Here is an 18,626-nt window from a genome sequence, read left to right as displayed (position 1 = left end):
CACGTCTCCAGAGCCGCTATTATGGAGACAGCAAATCTTACTACATCTGAATCTGACACCAATACAATAGCTCCTGCGGAACAGCACTTTTCCCAAGAAGGACACTAACTGTGGGATTTACATAACAGTAATTATGCTCAATGGAAATGTTAAAAATACACCGGAGAGAAGAACCTGGGAAATAAATATATTATTTGCCTGGACTCTAAAAACAAAGTTGAAATCAATATTCTGGATTTTTGACACATTATGGTAATAATCCACTACTGTACCTCCAGACAGCCTGACACCTCTTCACACCTCTTCTATTCATTCACCTCTGACCTAGTATACTCACCTTTTGCCAATTTATTTTAATTTTCTAAAACTCCCTACACAGCTAATTCCCATCCTTACTCATCATATTAGGATATTGCTTTCTACTAACTATGCAGCGACTATACACTTGAAGAAGAAACATATGAAGTTTTGAAAGCTATGTATATTATAATTGAATCTGTGAAAAACTCTTTTGGTCTACTAAAAGGTATCACAACCTACATTTAATCTGCTGTACTCCAGGACAAATACAGCCAATAGAACTTTGAACCACAAGACAAAGATTTACTGATAGAGCATTTTCAGTCCTTACCAGCAGTTTAAGGATTAACAGTGTGTGCAAATTCCAGGTAATACAAATGACATTTATTTAAATCAAAATGTGAACAAACAATTCTTATCTGGTAATGTGTTTTGAACCAGAAACAGAGTATTAGATTTTAATGACCATAGGTAATCAATCACGTTAATGTGTTATTTATGGTATTAACTGCAGCCAACATACCTATAATCTAGTCTAATCTAATAAAAAGATACATTGAATAAATTTGAAGTGTAGATTGTGGATAACTTTTTATTTTTCCCCTTCAGAACAGTAGTAAAAACAAAAAAACGCTGAATTTAATGTAGTAGTCCCAATTTAAATGGAATTAGGTCTTTTAGGTTCACAATATCACTTCATGCATACATTATCAGTGCGTGTGGGCAGTAACAATGTAGATTTGTTAATATGCCTCCCTCCTTGCCCCCACTGCCTCAAACACCCGTACACTATCACAATTTCATATCTCCCTTCACTTCATGGCTTCACTGCCTTTCCTGCTCCTCCCACTTCTGTTTTGCTGGGTCCACTTTGCGAATCCAGGACACATTCATAGACTTGTCATAACAATTTCAATTCTGCTCCCACACACAATTTTTTTTTAACTTCCTTCATCAGTCTCTCCATCATCTGCATCAGGGGTGCGCAAAGTTTTTGGCGTGCGCCCCCCTGCCTGGGAGCCCCAGCGTTCGCTTCCTCCCTCAGAATCCGGCGTCAAATGATGTTGCGGGTCATGTGACGTTACGTCACATGACCCCACAGCGTCATTTGACGTGCGTTGTCATGGCGACGCATCGCCGAATACCCAGTTGGCAGCAGGTAAAGGACGTTTCAGATGCCTCCTACCACCCCCGGCATTTAATTTAAATGCTTTTGGGGACGGGCGCGGGGCCTCTGTAACCACCGCACCCCCTTTGCACACAGCTGATCTACATTACCTCCCATTCACCTAATGTCCACAGTAGTGCATACCAGCTGCTAGACTCACACTAAAGCACTTCATTGTGGCGAGTGGTAAACACCTTGTATTCAGGGTTGTCACCACTTCGGGTTTCATCCAGAGCCTACGGGTTTTGGCCACGTATCTCTGGGCTACGGGTTTACCTAGTAAACCTCCGGGTGGTGTCAACCCTGGGCGGGTGGCGGCAACGTCTCCCGGCATTCCCCCCTGCAACTGCTGGCAATATGGCTGTGCAGCGTCAAAAGGTGCCACATTGCCATGCTAACGGAAACGCCATGTGACGCAACAGCATCACGTGACATTCGTTTCCATGACAACGAGGCGCTATGTGACGTCAAGACATCATGCGGCACCCGTTGTCATGACAATTTGTCCCTGCGTGACGTTGCAATGTCACATAGTGTCCCATTGTCATGGCAACACAGCGTAATTTGATATTGCGCAGAGTTGCAGTGGGAGATGCCGGAAAGAAGCCACGGTAAGTGCTATATTTTTTTTTTAAAAAAGAAAGAAATCTCCGGCTTGGCCTTCAGTCGAATGTGGCAACTCTGCTTTTATCAAAATCTCCTGGTTGCAAAACTGGAGCAAAAAAAAAAAAAAAAAAGCAACAATACAATTAACAAAGCAAAACATCCCATTGTATGCGTGTTCTTTTTCGTTGATAAGAGTGTTGTGTTTAGTTCTTTATGGAATAGATCGCTTCAACTCTTATCTGCTAATGAATAACGCAACTTTATATTTGGAATAACATTTTTCTAATTTTAACTTAATGTTCCCAAATGTATTAGCTTTATTTTTAAATGGGCTAAATTGACCATAATAATAATTTCAAAGCAAAATAAAATATACTCTTGTTCTCAGCATCAAAAATTATTTTTGCACTTTCTATGCTGCAATATAAACCTGGTGTATTGCGTGCCTTTTCGAAATCAGGAGGATACAGCTATAAAACTAAAGGAAACTAGTGCTACCAGAAGAGGCTAACAGTGAAATGAAAGAAGGCAAGTCTACCAACAACTGATAACTCAGAAAGTAAACCACTGAAATTATTAATCATCAATACTACATCACATTTTAAATAAATGTATTAGATTTCCCTGAAAATGTAGATATGCTAAATGCTTTTATGTACTTCTGTATAATTTGTCTCACTAGTAAGTAAAGTTTCAAACGAGCGAGTTAGTAGAATAAACAGGAGAGGCAAAGTAGACCGCCCAATATATCATACTAGCTGATATACCCGGCATTGCCCGGGATGTAAATCCGTAATAGGTAGTATTATTTATAAATCGTGGAACAATAGGTTGAGTATTTGTTGGAAAGGTTGGATAATAATGTTGAAAAGAAATATGGAAGAAAATGTAATACGATGTTGTATAAAAATGGTTTATTGTAAACACACCACAGTACAATGTATATTTTGGTGACATAAGTGATGTAAAAATGTGAGGCGTGTGTCCTGCTAGGGTGTGAGCGGCGGGTGGGTGTTCAGTACGGGTGGAGCGTGGGTAGTGAGTGCTGGCTGTGGCTCGGGGTCCTGCTATGGTGTGAGGCGGCGGTGTGTGGCGAGTGCGGGTGACAGCTGGTCAGTGATGTTGTTGCGTAGGGGCAGGAGGTGGCGGGTGTGTGTCGAGTGTGGCGGGTGTTTGTTGAGTGCGTGCGGCGGCTGTGTGAGCGGTGGGCAGGTGAAAGGCAGAAGTGCGGGTGGGCGAAAGGCAGAGGCGGGAGGGCGGCCGAAAGGCGTTGAAGGAGGGGAGGTGAGGGGAGGCGGAGGGGAGGTGGTGAGGGGAGGCGGAGGGGTGGTGAAGGGGTGGGGGTGGTGAGGGCAGGTGAAGGGGGGGCGGAGGGGAGGCAAAGTGGGGGTGGAGGTGGGAAGGGTGGAGGTGGGGGGCTGGGGGGGGGTGGGGGAGAGGTGGGGGGAGGTGGGAAGGGGGAGGTGAGGAGGGGAAGGGGGAGGTGGGGAAAGGGGGGAGGTGGGGAAAGGGGGGAGCTGGGGGGAAGGGGGGAGCTGGGGGGAAGGGGGGAGGTAGGGGGAAGGGAGGTGGTGGGGAGGGAAGGTAGGAAGGGAGGTGGGAAGGGTGGGGTAGGGGGAGGTGGGAAGGGGGGGTGGGGGGAGGTGAGAAGGGGGGAGTGGGGGGGAGGGGTGAGGGGGAGGTGGGAAGGGGGGAGTGAAGGGAAGGGGGGTGAAGGGGAGTTGAAGGGGGGTGGAGGGGAGGTGAAGTGGAGGTGGAGGGGAGGTGGGGGTGAGGGGAGGTGAAGGGGGGTGGAGGGGGGTGAGGGGTGTTGAGTGGGAGGTGAGGGGAGGTGAAGGGGGAGAGGTGAAGGGGGGGCGGTGAAGGGGGGGTGCCGGGAGGTGGAGGGTGACAGGAGGTGAAGGGGGGTGACGGGAGGTGAAGGGGGGTGACGGGAGGTGAAGGGGGGGTGACGAGAGGTGAAGGGGGGGTGACGAGAGGTGAAGGGGGGGTGACGGGAGGTGAAGGGGGGTGACGAGAGGTGAAGGGGGGGTGACGGGAGGTGAAGGGGGGGTGACGGGAGGTGAAGGGGGGGAAGTGGAGGGGGGGGGGGTGGAAGGGAAAGGGGGGGGCGAAGGGGGGGAGGAAGGGAAGTGGGGTGGGTGCGGGAGGTGAGGGGGGGAGGTAAGTGACAATTAATGTATCATGTGGCCGCTTGCTCCCCCTTCCCCCAGTGTCTGCCGGTCGTCTGTCCCTCCCCCCCAAACCTTCCATCTGTCGTCCCCCCCCGAAACCTTCCGTCTGTCCCCCCCCGAAACCTTCCATCTGCCCCCCCTGAAACCTTCCGTCTGTCCCCCCCCCAAAAAAATCTTCCGTCTGTCCCCCCCCCCCCCAAAAATCTTCCGTCTGTCCCCCCCCCCCAAAAAATCTTCCGTCTGTCCCCCCCCGCGAAACGTTCCACCTGTTGTGGGGCGCGTGCATGCGTCGGTCACTCCATCATCCGTCCGCCTGCTCGCTCCCTCACCTGTCCGGCTGCTCCCTCACCCGTCCGCCTGCTCGCTCCCTCACCCGTCCGCCTGCTCGCTCCCTCACCCGTCCGCCTGCTCGCTCCCTCACCCGTCCGCCTGCTCGCTCCCTCACCCGTCCGCCTGCTCGCTCCCTCACCCGTCCGCCTGCTCGCTCCCTCACCCGTCCGCCTGCTCGCTCCCTCACCCGTCCGCCTGCTCGCTCCCTCACCCGTCCGCCTGCTCGCTCCCTCACCCATCCGCCTGCTCACTCACTCACCTGTCCGCCTGCTCGCTCACTCACCAGTCCGCCTGCTCGCTCACTCACCAGTCCGGCCGCTCACTCACCCGTCCGGCCGCTCACTCACCCGTCCGGCCGCTCCCACGTGGATCTGAGGCGGAAGGCAGCGTGTTGTGGCCGCTCCCCCGCTATGTCCCGGGCGCTCGCTCCGCTCCCCCGCTGACTGTAGCGGCCGGGGTTGAGCTTGGAAGCAATGCGGGAAGGGACACAGGGGGCGGGGGGGTATGGTGTGTGTGTGTGACCTTTGGCCCGTCACTCCGCCTCAGGGTAATGAGAGGTGTGCGGGGGCGGGCGGGCAGGCCAAGGGAGCCATCTCATTGGCCTGAGGCGGAGTGACGGGCCAAAGGTCCAATGCGATTTCCCCTAGGGACAGGACAACCAGACACGCATACAACGGTTTGAGAAATATATAGATAGATAACTCATGTATGACATAGATAAGGATTCTGTAAAACATCTCAGTGAGTTGAAAACTTTAAGGTCACAAATATGTTGAAAGAACAATAGTAAATGTGTAAACTTGAAAAATGTGTAAACTTAATACAAATTATCTTCCTATTAATCTTTACATGTTGGATACACTTCTGGAACTAAATGGAATAGACCCAGTTGATTGTCACTTACCAAAAGGAGCCCAATCGCACCACGTTGTGTCATTTTCAGAAATATTTTGATGCGGGTAAGGCAAAGCAGAGCAGTTCTGGTGTAATTGACTCTGGAAAACAGAACAAGATATGAAATTAATGTTGAGAACAAACGTTAGCAGCTGTGTTATTTCATTCCATCTTGAAGGATTCTGGATAAGCTATTTCTCTCTGTGCTGATGGAGATGGAGCTGATTGGGGCACTTCTGCATGGATATTCCCTTTCAATTCAATGGGAGTTTTTGCGCTGTGGTGCCCAATCGTTACGATCACACTTTAATGAATACCCCCAATTGTAATTTTTTTTACACATGGCCTCCCAGGTAGTTTTACAGTTTCAACCCCCAATAGCATTTTTTGAACTCCCAAATTTACATTTAAAATATTTCTCCTAATTGCGGTTTTCAGTTATTATAAAAAAATGGCATACTTCAAACAACTATATGCAGACTGTGTATGTGAAGCTATCTACAGTATATACGGTATGTTTACTGGCTATGCACTTCTACAACCCAGGCTGTTCTCAAAAGCTGTGTAATAGGGGTCCGTGTTAAAATGGACAAGCAGCAAAAAGTGAGACAGTGAGTGCTTATTTACATTTCGTTACTCAGAATCCCTGGTACAGTTGAAGAGAGACAGAGAGAGACAGAGAGATTCCAGAAGAAATGACAAAGGCAGAAAAATCCAGAAACAATGAGAAGGCTACAGTGGGAGGTGAAATTACAACTGAAATCTTAAAAGAAGCTGGGGAACAGTAGAGAAAATCCTTCCAAAACTCTTACATGCTGCTTGAAAAACACCGGAGAAATATCCTCATTATCCATATCCCCAACAAAGGAGGAAAATAAGACCTCAAGAACTAAAGATCAAATCTGTCTACTTCCAATCAAGATTGTTATGAAAATACTTGCTAACCAGCCTAGGGAACAAGCAGGATTAAGCAGTGAAAATAACACAATGGACCACATGCAGGTCCCATCCAGAATGCCACATTGACCATTAGATAAAATCGAGATAAAAGCAAAATAAAGATCAGCAAGGGAGTATGACAGAGAACACAATGTCACTAAAGCTTTTCACAACAACTCTTGAAGAATCATTCAAGATATTGAATTGGGAGAAAAAAGGAATAAAAATCAACGGTGAATACTTCAGTCACCTACGATTTTCAGATTACAGTACATTGTTACTTTTGCTACAAATCCAGAAGACCTCCAGTAACAAATCAGAGTAATTGTTAAAGCAAGTAAGAAAGTGGCCTCTATATGTCTATTAATAAGACCAAAGTGATGTTCAACAAATGTGTAAACTCTGCAAAGATTGAAATAAATGGAACAGAACTAGAAGTTGAAGATATATCTACTATGGGCAGCAAATACAAATGGATGGGAACCTTTTGAACAGAATCAATAGGAGAAAAGAGATGGGATGGAGCGTATTTGGAGGAAACAAGACACTCTTTAAAGGGAACATTCCACTGTGCCTCAAGAGGAAAGATTTCAACCAGGGAATTCAGCCTGTGCTCACATATATATATGTGAAACTTGACCCCTACAGCCGAAGATAATTCAGAAGCTTCAGGAAACTCAAAGAAGTACGGAGAGATGTATACTGGGTATTACCCGAAGAGACACGAGAAAGAATGAATGGATTTGAAGAAAAAATTAAAATGGCAGTGACTCGGACATATTACATATCACAAGAAAACATTATCACTGTTGGACAAAGATGGTATTTGAAAGGATTTCAAGGGAAATTACAAGACCAAGGCGACAACCAAAAGTAAGACGGGAGGATGAAATCAGAACATTTTTTGGAGCAATGTGGAGAAGACAGGCTTGCAATCGCAGTACCTGGAAGATCATTGGCGAGGCCTTCCTCCAACAGTAGGTAACAAGGGCCGAAGAAGACGATATATATGTATGCATACACACATACATACACACATACATACCAGATAGAATAGATAACGAACCGCACCTGGATCAGACAACAATAACAATATTAAGTCTGTCTCCTTTGGTATAAATCACCTATAAGGTGCATTGATGTTAGAGTCAATTAGTTGTTACTATGTGGGATAAATAGATAACTAGAAGTATATAGATATGGCCAGGGGTAGTCACAATATAAATGACTATGGGTAGCCGGTGTGAGTCTTACATGAAATCAACTGCTAAGCCAATAATAAAATGTACCATGAGAGTTTTTCTTCTCTTTTCCTTGAATCTATGTTATTCCTAAATGACATCAATCCTTCTCCACTCTGGAGCCAAGTATATGTTATTCCCTAGATTATTAGACTGTACAACAACAGTTATAATCTAGGTTCCAGTAAGCAATGTATGTGTAATTATATCCTATTAAAGGTTTAAATTTACACTTTGTTTCACTGCACTACTATTGTGTGTTAATTTCACAATTGAGCACTGTTAGAGTTAACTATTTGACATCTTTAATTGTAGTTGTGGATTATTTTCACTGGGCATTTTTTAGATTAGATTTTATTTTATTGGACATAGGTGCTAGGTCACTATATGCACGCACTTGTGGTGTTATTGATTACAGTAGTTATATAGAGCATTTACACTATTTATTATTTTTGTTTTTCTTATCACTATTCAAAACATCACATTGAGGACCAGCGCTAAGGAGGACTTTTCTTCAACATATCTACAAGAAGGAATTTTGGACAATCCATGAGTCATCCAGGCTGCAGGACTTCAATACACGTAAAGGTGTAATTTAGAATTGTATTGGGACATTTACATATATTAATATTATCTTGTCGCTATTAGCGCTAGGTTGTGCATACTCCATCATTAAACCCTGGGAGGAGGGGCCACCAACCTCCAAACAACTGATACCAGTTGAAAATCAAAAATAATAAACACAAATCCCAGCAAGCTCAAGAAACCCCAAAACACACCACATCATATACACAGCATACATATTTGTGTCAAAAATAAGTGATACTGAGCGTGACCAAATGTATACAACAAAATACAGAAGTGCCTAGTGCTACATCCAGAGTGACAAAATACATAGTACAATACTTCAGTGCTAATCTTCTCATGGTCATGTTGTGACATTAGCTGCAGGCTTGTAACGCTTTGGCCAAAGGGTTAGACTAAATGTCCCTTACCCATGAGAAGATTAGCACTTAAGTATTGTACTATGTATTTTGTCACTCTGGATGTAGCACTAGGTATTTCTGTCTTTTGTTGTATACATTTGGTCACGCTCAGTAGCACTCCTTTTGGACACATATATATGCTGTATATATGATGTGGTGGGTTTTGGGGTTTCTTGAGCTTGCTGGGATTTCTGTGTTTATCAATTTCGCTATGTAACTATGATTACTATACCATGATTACTATAGCCCCACCTTTGTCAGCAGGCCAGATTATGTTGCTGTTATTGCTATAGAGTGACTGTATAGCATGCAATTCCTCCCTTGTCAAATGAAAGGGATTATTGCTACATTATTACCAAATGTACATTAAGGATTCTACAGTAGATGTAGCTGTATAACAATATATGGAATTGAAAGACAACAAAATATGTGATATTGTTATTTTGGGAGTTTTTACTAATCAAACTGTAATAACAATACATCATTTGTAATTATGCAACACTAAGATGCTTACAGGTTTCTGAGACATGTAAGAGTGATATATTATAAATATGGAAACATCTGTGTTATTGGCCTAAAAAGTTTTCATGAATCATGGTAGATACCCTTGAAAAATGAGAATGCATACAGCAATACAAAGGCACATTTGCACAAAGCTGCATGTTACAACAACATTTCTGCATTCCAAAACCATGAGACATATTTCACGTCACTAGTTGAGATTGTTTTGTATCCTTTTAGTCATCTTCTGATATATATACTTTGCAAGTGTAGATTCTTAGGACATCTCCAAAACACTATTTAAGTAGAGTCTACACATACACAGCCCTAAAAGCATTTGAAAGCCTTCAAAGCTAGGAATGTTTTAAAGCGATTAAAAAAAAAAAAAAAAATGTTGTTTTTTTTTTACTGTTAACATTTTGATTTTCTACATTTACAGCTTTTGATCTAGTGCATCCGTCTCAGAAGAGAGCAGAAGGATATCTACAAATATCAACAAATAAATTGTGAGTTAAACAAATCAGCAACTAGATAGGATTTATTCCTTATAAAACAAGTACAAGTAGAGGGATGCATCATTATTTATAGCAGAAATTAGTTTGATAAAGACATGGGAAATAATGCCAAAACATTCTTGACTACCGTATAAAATTCATTTGCTGCTGTTACACTGAATGTTCAATACAAATGCTGTTATTTTTGCTGTCTTTTTTCCCAGTTGTTTAAAAAGAGGCCATGGCCGTCAAGTTACAATTTTATTTTAGAGTTTTCCTCTCTTGAGGAATCAGATTTTCTCAAAATAGAACATTCTGTAAATGGGACAGAAGTGTGGCTGCTCATGTACTATATGTAACAACAATTCTGGCAAAGAAATGCAAAAGACTGAGAAATTCTTAAGCTATAGTCTTCTAGAACCAACGCAAAACATGCAGCACACATGTACATGTAGGGCTGTATTTCATGGATTGAAATGTGGCTGCATCTGTTGGAGGACTTAGGTACAGATGCAGCAGCCATACTTTTACGAAATCACGCGGTGTGTACCTCGGAATACCCACGTCATGGCGCGGGATTACTTCCAGCCGTACCGCCTTTAGACGCGAGTGCAGGCGAGTGCAGAAAATGGCATTTTAGTGTTCTGGCTTATAAACACCTGAAATTGACACAGTAGCACAGTACTGTGCACATTACAATTCATCCATTTCATTGCATTTAATTGCACACAATCCATAAAATTCAAACAAAGCATAAGCGATAAACACGTGTGCCTGGGGCGATTGGCCGCGTTCATGCCGCGTGAAGTACAGCAGCGCACATGAAAACGGCGCCGTGATGCCTTAAAATAAAATAACGGCTGCTGCATCTGTATGTGTCTAAAAAGACATTTCCGTGAGAAAGCAATACCTACCTTCACAATACTAATTGGTTTTCTTGAGAGGTGGTAACTTGTATAAAATAAAAATGTCAACACGATGATAAATCCACGATACCTACAAATAAAAGAAAAAAGTTTTTTATATGCAATATAAAATGTGTTGAAAGAATGAATGGACAAGGGGATGGATAATGCAATGGTTAGGTTTTTGTTATTGTTCATTTAGAAAGGTAAACCCTCCTCTATATTATAAAAATGAGAAATGCCCCACACACATTGAAGTCCACAAACCCCCACACAGAATATCTTTAACCCTTTGAGTGCCCCTCAATGTACCCTGAACGTCATGAGAGCTAGCACTCCAGGGGCCCTATGAACGTACAGGGGACGTCATCACATGAAAGCTTGTTTTCAATAGAGCAGTGCACAAGATCACAATGAAAGTGGAGTATCCTCCATTAACGTTCAAGTCTTGGGCCTCCAAACAATCATGTGGTTCAGATCTGGAAGACCGGTGAAATTCAGGTTCCGGCAGTTGTTCAGCACTCAAAGAGTTAAAGCACCAGCCCCCCCCAAAGTTACGCCATTGCATAACCTTATAGATCAACACAACAAGAACTAGGCCCAATTCTCTCTTTTTTTTCAATTACTTTATTTTTGCTGGGTTTGCGGGTATTTATACTTTTACTGGTGCCAGCTATTACCATGGCAACCTCTGTTGTCTTAATGCGTATGAATGGCAGCATACATTTTAACCTCCAAGAAAGCACATTTTCAGTAACTGATATCTTCAAGATTCGACTACAGAATTAAAAAGGGGGACATTTTATAAAATAAAAACCCAGATAAAGAAGTTTGCAGTGGTAAGATGAAAAAAGGTGGTGATTGCTGCTTTAAATCGAGAATGAGTGCATACAGCAGTGTTTCTCTTTCCATTGTCAAGGGTGCCACAGCCCTAGGGGGAAAACTCAGCTACCTGCTCAGCGGGCACATCTCACATTCCCGGGAGTTGTAGAGGCTGTGATCCGCCTCTCATCGCTCAGCCCGGTGCATCTCCAGACAACGCAGGAGGCACCCGCTGAGCCCCTGGCATGTTTGAAGTGTGTGGGAAGGTGGAAGAAAAGATGGAAGGAGTGAGGCCTTTCTTTGGGGGCTGTAAATACGAATGCGTGTAAGCAAGCTCTGAAGATCTGGGGTTCCCTGAAATTTTTTAAATCCTTCATGGATGTCCTTGTTCAAAAAAGGTTGAGAACCACAGACATACATCCTTACAGTGACCACCGGTACAGATAGATCCAAGGACTCGCAATTGATAACAACCACTACTACAAAGCTAGTTGGTATGCATTTGCCCTGGTAAAAATTGGGGATCACCAGAAAAGCCAATAACACATTCAGTTAAACAACATTTGCTTTTCCATAAAGCCTCAAGATGTCCCCAATTATCTTGATACTTTCTACATTACAATGGATTATTCATAAAATGCAACAACAACAAAACTTTAACGGTGTATACTGTTTACAAATTTTTATTATTATTAAAAAAAATACATTTCTAGCAGTGGAATAATCATTATTTTAAATGAGAACACCTGACCGTTATATATTCACTTTCTATCTTATTGCTTATCAATTATTCTTGTTTCATATGACAAACATTTTCAACAAGATAATTTATACGGACTGCTGCATTAATTATATATCTAGTGCAAATGAGTGAGTTGCGCATTCTAGAAAAAAAATTAAATTAAAAAAAGTTTTATGAAGGGGGGGGGGGGGGGGATTTTAGTGGCTGTGGTCCACTTACTCATCAAGAAAGAATGAGACAGATTTCTTGTTTCACGGTTTCCACCAGACTGCCCGTTCATAACCACAAGGTCACATGGCAAAAGAGGAATAACAGGGACACCGTGTAATGAGTCAATCTCCCCTCTGAACAACCTCATGCAAGTCTGCAGAAACTTCAGCCGGGTCACTGCACAAATATGTATATACAGTTCATACTGTTCTCACTACAAAATCAAAATGTTTTAAAACTTTAATAAAAATATCCACTTGAGTACTCAATATGGTATCACACAGTGCCCATTTCTTAGTTTGGGCATGAATCACAGTGACTCAGATGGGACAATGTGCGGAATACATAAGATTCCCATAAACTGTAGGTACAGGGTGCAGCAGGCTGCTTATATTCAGTTAAAAAGAGGTTTTCTACAAAAGTTTGTCGCCTAAAAATTATCTTAAGTTTTAAAACATGTTGTCCACCCCTGGATATGTGTATGCCAGTAATTGTGTGTGTCGTGTCACAGATATACTGTGACACAGAGCTGCCAAAAGGGGGAAGGGATGTGGTATCGTAACGCCCCCCTCACTCCCCACTGCTTAAAACACTGGATCCTAAAAAGTCTGTCTGGCTCTTAATCATTTTATATTTTTGCCCCCCCGCCCTCCCCATTTTTTCTTGTGTGTGTGTGTGTGTGTGTGTGTGTGTGTGTGTGTGTGTGTGTGTATATATATATATATATATACACACACACACATACACACACCACTTATTTTATATTACAGTACTAAGAGTTAAGAGTTTAGGACTTTTGAATCAACTTTAACATATTTATACGCAAAACAAGATATGTTGCATAACAAACATCTACTGAATCAAAAATAAATGTATACACACACACACACACACACACACACACAAAGAAACTGAAGGCACAGCAATACGTTTCTGAATGTTGCAATACTGAAAGTGGACAAATATGGAACAAGCCAGATTTACAATAAAAAGTCATACAGTATTCGTTTCAGCTCTCATGCTTGTACTTTTCCAATTGCAATTCCCAAATTCCTTTCTAAAGACAAAATAGCTACATGTATCTCATAATTGTACGGCACTCCCATTCAATGTGCTACAAAGATGTTTTCCCTGTGAATGGAGCTGAACTATTTCACAGCAAAGGGAACAGGGTTTATAATTAGGGGCCGATATGGTATTTACCCTAATTCAACATACCAGATGCTCCCCGCATTAAACCCTTTGCTGCTATAATGGCCTGCAACGCATTGCTTAGCAATGACTTTCAAACTTCTCTGGCATTAGATCAGGTGTGGTTGTCAGCAGCTACTACAGTAGATGTTCCAGGACATTTTTTAAAGCAGCAATTAATGCTGCTCGTTTTTGGGGGGGATATTTTAAATATGTTCCCTGAACTGGGGGATTGCTCTGATCTGCTCTATTGTATCAAGGCTCTGATAATACCAGTACACGGCCAAAAATCCTGCCCCCTAGGCACAAAATAGCCACAGGGTGATGGCCCGCCCCGGCAGCCAATAGAAAGCCGCAATATAATCAGAAGATGACGCAAACTTTCTATTGGTGACCCCACGGCCATATTTGTAGGTTTGTTTGCTGGCGAGAGAGATCGAAAACGACAAATATTTTCGGGAACTGACATTAGGTGACCTCAGAGCAGCTCCGGGGGATGCTTAGATTCAGGTAAGATTTCTTTAAAAAAAATAGCAAGATTGCTGCTTTAAACTGATTTTTACATCAGTTTATATTATGGACAGTGATACTTTTTAACCATCAAGAGAAGTTTTGAAGCAGCAGTTTGTTTGTTTTTTTTCCACCATAAAAAAAGAACGCTTATTTTTGCGCATATCTTTAGAAATGCCAACCCTTCCTTTCTGAAGTTCCATCTTAGAGAAGGTCATATTTACTTAGCAGTGCTATTACATGGGACACCATCTGATGCCATAAGACACCTTCTGTTCCATTCAAGTGAAGTGTCCATAGGGTGTCTTCCAGCACACATAGCACATATCCCAGGACTCACTAAATTCCAATACGGGTTAATGGCACTCAATTAATTGACTCGTATGGCAGTTAACATTAGGTCAAGCACAGATACCCCTTGTTGCCGCTTAGTGAATCCCCCAATTAGCAAATCAGCCTCCACAGGACATAGAGATACCCTCCGAGGCTCTTATTCAGTATACTGTGAAGCCTCTTCCCAGTCATGTAGAAAATTCTAGTCCGATTCATTTAAATGGTGCTGATATTGTCTCAACAGCAGGAAAGCAGCTTCACTACATATTGCATTACAGTCCTAAAACAGCAAAAGTTGCCATGGTAACAGCTGTTTCCAGTGAAATCATAAACAAGTAGTCTACGGTAAGCATTTAAAAAAATAAATAACGTTTTTGAAATATTAATAGCAAGAAATCAATGCCCACAGCATGATATGTTAGCATATGTTGTAACTTCATTTTTTGGTTTGAGGGCAAATGATGATTTACTAGGATTAAATAAAAATGTATCTTTTTTTCAAATTATGACTTGAGAGTACTATACTCAAATGGGCAGAATGTTACTATACTGCCTCATTGTTAGTAATAGGGGTGAATAGCAGATAATGAGTACTTTTACTTATGCCAAGCATAAGAAACTTGTTAACAGTTAGAGTGCCCTTGTGATGTCCCCTAAAAGTTACAAGGACTAGCACTCTAGGGGCCCTTTTGATGTTCAGGCAAAGGTCATTTGATTTTGCTAATTTTCAAGTGGTGGGGGGTCGCGTTCAATGCTTCACTTCTGTTCGCGTCATTTGGAGCTTGGCTATAACCACATCATATCCCAAGAAATCATGTCATTGCAATGTCTTCCAGCATCACAAGGGTTCATCAATGATCTGAAGCCAATTTAACCAGAAAGGTTTATACCACATTTGATATAAACCGTCTCCTACGTTCTACCCAGAATTATCTCCTTTCTACCCCTTTAACATGTTTTCCTCACTGCCCCTTATCTTAGGAACTCCCTCACACTCAGCATATGCCAAGCACCTTCTCTCTTTTAAGAATGAAGCCAGGTCCCCCGCTGCCTGCTGTAGCGCCCACTATGGCGGGCGCTGCAGGGACAAGAACCGCCGCTCAATGGGTCCGGGCCCGCTTGCTGCCTTGCCCGCCGCGTGGTGCAAACAGATTTTCCTGAAGACAGGAAATCTGTGTTCACAACTCACGACGGAGCGCTGGCCACACCCCCAGCGGTTCAGCCAATGAGGGCGAACATGCCGGGTGAAGTCGTGGCCGCTCCTCCCGCCTTTCCCCCTGCAGCTCACTTCAGACCGGGGATCTAGGCTGCACGCGCCGCCAGCCTGGAAGGCGTGCATGCAGCGCGGACACCGGGGTAACAGCCTAAGCTTAAAACTCACATCTTAAAGCTGCAGTACAGTCTTTTTTTTAATTTCTTTTTTTACTTCAATAGTTTCATGTGGGCAATCTCTAATTACCTAAAGAACTGCATAGCTGCCGGTCAATTCGTTCTCCGTCTATTGATCGGCAAAGTTTGGCGACATCTTTAAATATGGGGAATGTAAATCGTTGCTATAGGAACAAGCATGCTTGTTAAAATAGAATACAAGAAAATTGGTCTTTCAAAGTTGTTTTTTTTTTAAACAGAAAATGCTAAAAGTATTTTTTCTTACTACAGAACTGATTTATTAAAAAAAAAACACATGCAGGATATTGCCTGAACTGCAGGTTTAAATGAGGCGTTTCATTAGCCTAGCCTCATGGCTACTGTCACACACCCACAGTCACTCCTACCAATGACGGCCATCTACTGCACTTATTCCCTCACTTACTGTCTCTGTAAGTTTAAATCATAACACTTAGATAACTTGTTTATTAATGACCTTGAGGTTGGCATCAAGAGCTAAGTCTCCCTCTTTGCTGATGATACTAAATTGTGTAAGGTACTAGAATCAGAGCAGGATGTAATTTCTCTCCAGAAGGACTTGGAGAGACTGGAAAATTGGGCAGGTAAATTGCAGATTAGGTTTAATACAGATAAATGTAAGATTATGCATTTGGAATAAACAGGCGACATACAAATTAAAACAGGGATAAATTGGGGGAATCCTTGATCGAGAAGGATTTAGGAGTGCTTGTAGAACAGCAGGCTTAGCAATAGTGGCCAAAGTCGTGCAGTAGCTGCAAAGGCAAACAAGGTCTCATCTTGGATTAAATGGACCATGGATTGAAGGGAAGTAAACATAATGATGCCCCTTTACAAGCATTAGTAAGACCACACCTTGAAAATGGAGTACAATTTTGGACACCACTCCATAGAAAAGACATTATGGAACTAAAGAAAGTGCAGAGAAGAGCCACCAAATGAATTAAGGGGATGGCTAATCTGATTTATGAGGAGAGGCTAACTAAATTAGATTTGTTTACATTAGAAAAGAGGCGTCTAAGAGGGGATATGATAACTATATACACATATATTCGGGGACAGTACAAGGAGCTTTCAAAACAACTAATCATCCCAAGGGCAATACAAAGGACAAGGGGTCATCCCTTAAGGTTGGAGGAAAGGAGATTTTCCCAGCAACAAAGGAAAGGGTGCTTTACAGTAAGGGCAGTTACAATGTGGGATTCATTACCCATGGAGACTGTGATGGCAGATACAATAGATTTGTTAAAAAAAAAATGTTGGACATCTTTTTAGAAAGGAAAGGTATACAGGGTTATACCAAATAAGTATACATGGGAAAGATGTTGATCTAGGGATTAATCCGATTACCAATTCTTGGAGTCAGGAAGGAATTTATTTTTCCCCTTATGATATATATATATATATATATATATATATCATTGGATGATATAAAACTGGTGTTTTTGTTTGCCTTCCTCTGGATCAATAAGTAAGTATAGATATAGGATAAAGTATTTGTTGTCTAAATTTAGCATAGGTTGAACTTGAAGGACGTATGTCTTTTTTCAACCTCATCTGCTATGTAACTATGTAGATTGTAAGCTCTCCTGGGCAGGGATTTCCTTTCCTATTGCCTGATCTTATTTGTTGCACTTATTGTACTATAATTCATTGTATTGTATTCTCCCTCTTGTAAAGCGCTAAGTACAGCTGTAAGCTCTACAGTATACAGTATAACTAAAGAGATATATTATATATTAAACACACATACATACGAGACCTCTCTATTACATCATACTGTATGTAATGTAATTTCTCCAATTTACTCTACTCAAATCATAAGCTTGCACACTCAGAGCAAAACGTGGGAGAGATAATCATTAAATATTAATGCAGAGACCCAAGGGAAAATGTCTCTGCTCCAATTTTGCTTTGAAACAAATCACTTTTTTTTAATGTATTTAACATTTTTATAATTGTCTGAATGGAGAGAAAAAAATGGATTAGCACTATGGCAGCTTAATGAATAACTCCTAAAGACTCATTGTATACAAGTTTTTTGTGTGCTAAACACTTCGCTGCCAACAACGAATTGCGGAGCAGATTTAGTACAGGGAGTAACAATAAAGGGACAAATGCATTACAGATCGATTTCGCTGTAAAAGGGGTAACATCTCATTATCAATAGAATGCGTCTTACGGATGAATGATAAAAATCCCACTTAGCATTTCCCACCTTTTTTTTTAAGCAAAAAAAAAAAAAAACTTTTCTTTTTGATCCTGTTCACGTTGCTATCCGAGAAAAGTTATATCTTTCAGTGCAATATTGAAGTGAAGTATTTTTTTCAGGGATTGTTATCAATGCCCACTTTACCATTTTCTCTGCCATTCGTTTCATACTCATCTGCCTGAGATTATTATCTTGTTTGTTTTTTTTTTCATTTGACTTAAACTCATCTAATATTTTGGAAATCAAAATTGCTTGACCTGAGGAAGAGAGAACTATAGAAAGTGTGTCTCATAAGATCACTTGTTAGTCCAAATAAAAAAGGTATCACTTAAAACTGAGGTACACATTTACTTGGAATTTAATCGGTAGTGTCATAGGCTCAGTCGTGACCACTGCAAGTTTGGTATTAATGCAGCCTTAATTGCTAATTAATATATATATATATATATATATATATATATATATATATATATATATATATATATATATATACATACATATATATATATATATATATATATACATATATATATATTATAGCTTTTGCTTGCTTCATTCATTGTAACATCGCCGGAAGAAGAGATCAGTGTATCTCGAAAGCTCGAACAAATAAAAGCATTTCGTCAGCCACAGAACGGTATCATCTATTTATTTTTTGATT

At 41.7% G+C, this 18,626-nt stretch overlaps 1 protein-coding gene across 4 annotated transcripts in view; it reads right to left on the bottom strand.

The window, feature by feature from the left end:
• SLC37A2 (solute carrier family 37 member 2) overlaps positions 1–18,626 on the bottom strand; it is a 65,312-nt gene that overhangs the window by 45,364 nt on the left and 1,322 nt on the right. For all 4 annotated transcript variants that reach the window (XM_075604315.1, XM_075604314.1, XM_075604312.1 and 1 more), the window contains 2 exons: positions 10,548–10,629; positions 5,483–5,573 (listed from right to left, as the gene is read on the bottom strand). In XM_075604315.1, coding sequence (XP_075460430.1) covers positions 5,483–5,573; positions 10,548–10,629 — 173 coding nt within the window. The remainder of the gene's footprint in view (positions 1–5,482; positions 5,574–10,547; positions 10,630–18,626) is intronic.

The sequence above is a fragment of the Ascaphus truei genome, chromosome 6 (genome assembly GCF_040206685.1).
Source record: "Ascaphus truei isolate aAscTru1 chromosome 6, aAscTru1.hap1, whole genome shotgun sequence".
NCBI lineage: Eukaryota > Metazoa > Chordata > Amphibia > Anura > Ascaphidae > Ascaphus > Ascaphus truei.
Note: the sequence above shows the minus strand (reverse complement) of the source record. Positions and strands in the feature narration are given on the sequence as shown.